Source organism: Etheostoma spectabile, chromosome 14, assembly GCF_008692095.1.
Source record: "Etheostoma spectabile isolate EspeVRDwgs_2016 chromosome 14, UIUC_Espe_1.0, whole genome shotgun sequence".
Lineage (NCBI taxonomy): Eukaryota > Metazoa > Chordata > Actinopteri > Perciformes > Percidae > Etheostoma > Etheostoma spectabile.
Window position 1 is genome coordinate 16,982,809 of NC_045746.1, and position 5,376 is coordinate 16,988,184.

The following is a 5,376-nucleotide window of genomic DNA, read 5'->3' on the forward strand; positions in this document are numbered from 1 at the left end:
TTCTCCTGAGCCAGCCAGTCACAAGGACACATTCAATCAGCGCTGTGCCTTAGTTTGCACTGATTTAGGTTACATGGATTTACAATATCTTGGCTAACTAGTGAGAGCAGAAGTATTTATCTGTGGCAATCAGCCACACTGCCGGTAAATTGTTGGACCACAGTAGTATCTTCCGAACTCCCTCACGCTCTGACACACTTCAGCGCAGATGCACAGGGGCAATTAAACAAGCCAACAATCCTAATCTGTGTCCAACATTAGCATTAAATCCTAATAAAACCTTCAGTGAATCGTGTTCCCCCCTGCATTACCAAGGATTCTTGGTTTAATGCTGATGGAAAGACAAAAGAAAATAACAGAGCAATAAAACTGTCGTTGAATTAGAATAGAAATGCTGCTGAAAAACGGAGGAGAGTTACATGCAGTGGGATAAGCAGCAAAGCATCTGCCTCTAATGCATCCTGTCGTCTGTGCCACAGCATCAGTGACTGACAGAGTCTCAAAAGACAAAGAAACCAGTTGCATAAAGATGTCTTGACAAAAGCTCACCAAATCTTTGTGACAACAGACCGGTGATTTATTTCTTTAACAACAAAGGTTGCCTGAGGGAAACTGACTTGTCCTTTCGGAACAAATCACATTTTGAAGCAGACAGTGTCTCTACTATATGGCAACAGAGATGCAAGAATAATTACTGCACTCAGTTTTTGTTTTTACAACGAAACCATTAAACAACTCATTCCCATCAGTTCTTTGGTTCATAATCTACAATGTTGGGGTGACATGTTGTAAACAATAATCAGTTGTACAGGTTTTTGATAAGCTATTGTACTAAAGTGATATGTTTTTCTAGTTTGCTTTTCAAGCAACTGAGTGACACAAAATCTGACAATCTATTTGTTCGCATGACCGGGTTATTGTGGGGGAAACGCTTTAAGTTCAGTGAGTACAAATACGTAAATCTATCAGCTTTTTGGGACGCATCTTTCCACAATCAGGCAAAAAGATTTTCTCCTTCGCATGTGCAGTTTGTTTAAAATACATAAAACTAAGTCGTTTAAACTCCACTACTTTTCACGCCTTCCAATCAGAGGACTGAATGCACCTGCTTCTCAGCCCAGGACAAGCGCCAAACTATCCAAACCGCCGCGGACATCTGTCTGTCGATCAACGCTGTCTGCTGCTGCGACCGGTTTGGTTATTCTAACACAAAAAAAAAAAAAAAAACACTCGTTTTCACATACCTTCCTCGGCGTGACAGTCTTCTTCTAGATTCAGCAATAATATCCAAAGCAACGAAATCAGCGTTTTACGGAGATCCATGTTTATCTGGCCAGTTCCGCGGGACTCTTGTCATCTCTCTCCAGCCTGCGCGCAACGCACCGCAGCAGAGACGCACTGTGTTCGAGTGGAGCGGACGCCGTCTGGGCAAATAGTGCAGGTTCTCGGGAGCCACACGGCCTATTTGATATCTCGGGGGAGGGTTTTATAGACGAGATTGACAACGGGCGAGCGCAATGAAGAGGGATGTGGAGTCGTGGGTACGGGTGGGTCGACCTATCAAGGAGCTGAAACCTGAAATCTCCGCGCCAGGTGTTTCCACAACAGTCAGCCCCAGTATGATGCCTTTTTTCTACAGACTGTCCTTTATGGGAAGCGGAGGGGTTTCGGTAAAGCAGGACCTAGCGTCTCTGTTATTAGAGAGTTTAGTGAGGATTATATTCCTCAATTCACAGAGCCCTGCACTTATTTAACGATTACAGTATCGTGGTTCTAATGTGGAATTCAATGGGGTTCCTAGCGGGAGCTGCAGGTGTTCCTCAACTCATTCAGTCATTATTTCAATTAAGTGGTTTGCACTGTGATAACAATCTGTGATTTGAATGTAACAAAGGGGCGACCTCAACACCACCAACATTTAAGACCAAATCTAGGTTTAATCCTGTAAAAGTCAGATTTTTAATCATGGCTAGTTCAAAAACTCTTATTATATATTGGAATTTAATTGCAATTATTGTTTATATGGACAAAAATGTAACTGAAGTAATAAAAACTTTGACATTTCTTAATAAAAAAATCTGAAAATAATCTTGAAATAGATATTTGGAAATGTAAACGATTAAGAAAGACATTGTAGAAATACAATACAAAAGGTACCTCCCAATAATAACAAACAAAAGGCAGTGACAGACCACTACCCCTCAGGGATCTGACCAAGGAAAATGTATTTGTTTAATGGCATTTTTGAATGGACAAGTCCATAATATGGACCAACAATGTACAAATACCAGAAACTACTTCATAAAAAGCACTTGATCTTTCTTGACCATACTGTACGTGTTTGATTCCTTCTCTAAAGATGGAAATAAATGGGCTGAGAGCAGGATTGTCTCTTTTTCTACAAAATGTAATTTCTCCTGTTAAACATTAAATTCTAAACCAAAAATAAAAATATAACAAAACACTATAAATCTGAGTCAGTGTCCCCAAATCCTTGGACATGTTTAATAAAAACATTGACAAGCCAACTTGAGAAAAAATTCCCACTTAACATCTTTAGTAACAGCCAAATTTAATCAGCATAATTGATATAGGCTAGTTCAACATTTTACACTCTTTTCTTCACACAGCGAGTCCACAAATTGACTTGAGACAATTTATATAATGGAAATCACTTCCTTTCTAAGGGGACTATTGATTTGACGCTACTTAAAGTGAGGAGACGTGTTAATATTATTCTGCACCAAGCAAATATTATCAAGCTTTTCTACCAGTTTTGTTTGTGCTTCTCTTGACGGTATGAGATGAAGAGCTGTTTCAAGGGTTTGCATCATTGTAACATCGTAATCGCCACACACACACACACACAGAAAGTGTACACATACACAAGCATTGCCCTGAATTGATCACTCACAGTTTAGCTTGGAAAGCAATACAGTTTATTGCTGATTGACAAGCAAGATAGTGTTTTTTTGCACGGAGAAAACTTATGATGTGAACACAGGTTGAAGTTCCAATCAATTCAGTCTTTTCTTAGAGTTAAAAGGAGAAGGCTGCAGAAGATTCAGAGAGCTCGCTTATGGTTCAGATTTTGTCTCTTGTTGACAAAGCTCATCAAGAACATAAAAATACTTTCCAGCACACAACCTGTTCCTTTAATTAAAATTGTTTGTATTCAGTTAGTGTTCTTATTCTTTTGTTTAAAGAACAATTCAGGTTAAGTGGCTATGCAAATTACAATTACCCAATATCATGTAATTTTGTCCTCAAAAAAGTCCAAGTACACTTCTTAGTCTATTTATTGGATGAAATTATCTTTGCTTTTTCACTAACTATACTCTCAGCTTCCTGTGTAAAACCTGAATGCAAAGAGTGGAGTTCAAAGCTGAAAGCTAAGACCTCCTTTAAAAATATAAACTGGCCTTAGAATTCCCTTAATGATAATGAGCCTCCACTCGGCAGCGCTTCAATATACACTGCCAGCCTCGGCTATTTAGCTGCTTTTCAAACATTAATGACATGCTAATAAAAAGTCTAGTCAGCACACCTAATTTTCCCCTAAAACAAGCCCTGCAACTGACGGACATGAAGTAGCTTTGTGATAAATGTAGTAAGTACTTTTAAAATCGCACACATGCAAACTCACCCTCTCTGTGCAACGGTATGCACACATACATATACACTACACATGCTAAATGCTCCAAAATTAACTGTAAAACTCATTATCACTGTCGTCACCCAGCCTGCTCTCCATTCCTGCTGTCTTTACTCAACCACAGGCTCACACACACACACACACACACACACACACACACACACATACACACACACACATTATGGGCCATCAGCCTGACTGATCCTCCCCAGCAGGGGGGCTGGTAGCCTCAGTTCTGGGAGCTGATGAACATGATCATCTGTCCTCCTCTGTGGTCATTACTCACCGAGGACAGAGGCCAACAGTCCCACTCACTCACTCTGTGTCTCCCCCCTCACAGTCCATTACGTACTACAACAGTCTCTTTTTGTGCTCTCAGTCTCACATCACTTATTTGCCAATAACACTGCTACATTTCAAAATTAAATTCTTTAATGGGCAAATTCTTACAGTTAAAAGGTAAGGATGGTGTTTTTCTGATGACCAAAACCAACAGTGTATTACTTAATTAATTTCTGACTTCCTTACTCTGTCTGTGGCACTCAGCCCCAAGCCCATTCCTTCTGAAAAAATCTATTTATAACGTGTCACAAATATAATATTTTATTTTAAAAGGGTTCATTATTTTTCTGAAACAGCAGTTAATTAACAAACATCACTCAATCAGGACTATATAGTGATTTGTCAGGGACTACTTTTAACTGTGCTTTAATACACATTAGTGAGCATATTTGGCAGCAGGACAATAACAATTAAACAGTAAAAACTGACCACATTTATGGTAATGAAGGAACATGTCATCAGGTGCAACAGGGTGGGTTACTGTGTTTTATTTGTTTTCGAACAACACTTGAGGTCTGTGGCACGGAGGAAGGGTCAGCTGTTATCAGCTTTAGCTACACACACAATAGGCTACTTGTTACATGTAATAGAGTTGGGCGGTATCCAAATTTTCTTTACCGTCAACTCCTCCCTATTTTACCACGGCATACGGTATTACCGTGACTAATTAAAAATGATGACGTAAAGCTCAGACGGCCAAACTGTTGACTTGTGCCAACACCATTCACAAACTGAATACTAAACACTAACACGGAAAAACCTCTCCCTTCTGATTAGGTCAAAACCCAAAATGCTGCCAAACTGCAGATGTCGTGTTCTTCATCGAGACCAGGTAACTCGGTGCACGACTTGCCATCTTCACACATACAATCAGTGGTGGAAGAAGTATTCAGATGATTCAGAAGAGAAATAATACCACACTATAAGAATACTCAATTACAAGTAAAAGTCCTGCATTGAAAATGTTACTGGAAACAATCAAAACCGTTCTGTCAATCAACTGAGTGTTTAATTGGCTAATCATTTCAGCTGTACTTGTAAACTAACTAGAATCTAAAGCTGTCCGATGAATGTGGTGAAGTAAAAAGAACAATATTTCTCTCTGAAATGTAGTGGAGTGGAAGTAGAAAGTGGACATGTGAAAGTGGCATGAAAAGAAAAGACTTAAGTAAAGTACAAGCACATCAAATTTGTACCTAGGTGCAATACTTGAGTAAATGTAATTAGTTGCTTTCCACTACTGCACACAATGGCTAAATCTGCTGCAATGCTCCCTCCCGGCCATGTGTTTGCATTATTGATCAGTCCCACAATGACCACGAAAAAAGAAAAGAAAAAAAAAGACGTTAATCACAACCTGATTGTGTACAGTGAGGGGC

General features: G+C 39.4%; 1 protein-coding gene across 1 annotated transcript in view; it reads right to left on the reverse strand.

The window, feature by feature from the left end:
* The window catches only part of epha10 (EPH receptor A10), a 144,331-nt gene extending 142,865 nt beyond the window's left edge, over positions 1-1,466 (reverse strand). The window contains exon 1 of the mRNA XM_032535193.1: positions 1,245-1,466. Within this exon, the coding sequence (XP_032391084.1) occupies positions 1,245-1,323 (79 nt within the window). The 5' untranslated portion in view covers positions 1,324-1,466. The remainder of the gene's footprint in view (positions 1-1,244) is intronic.
* Between the last annotated feature and the right edge of the window lie 3,910 nt (positions 1,467-5,376).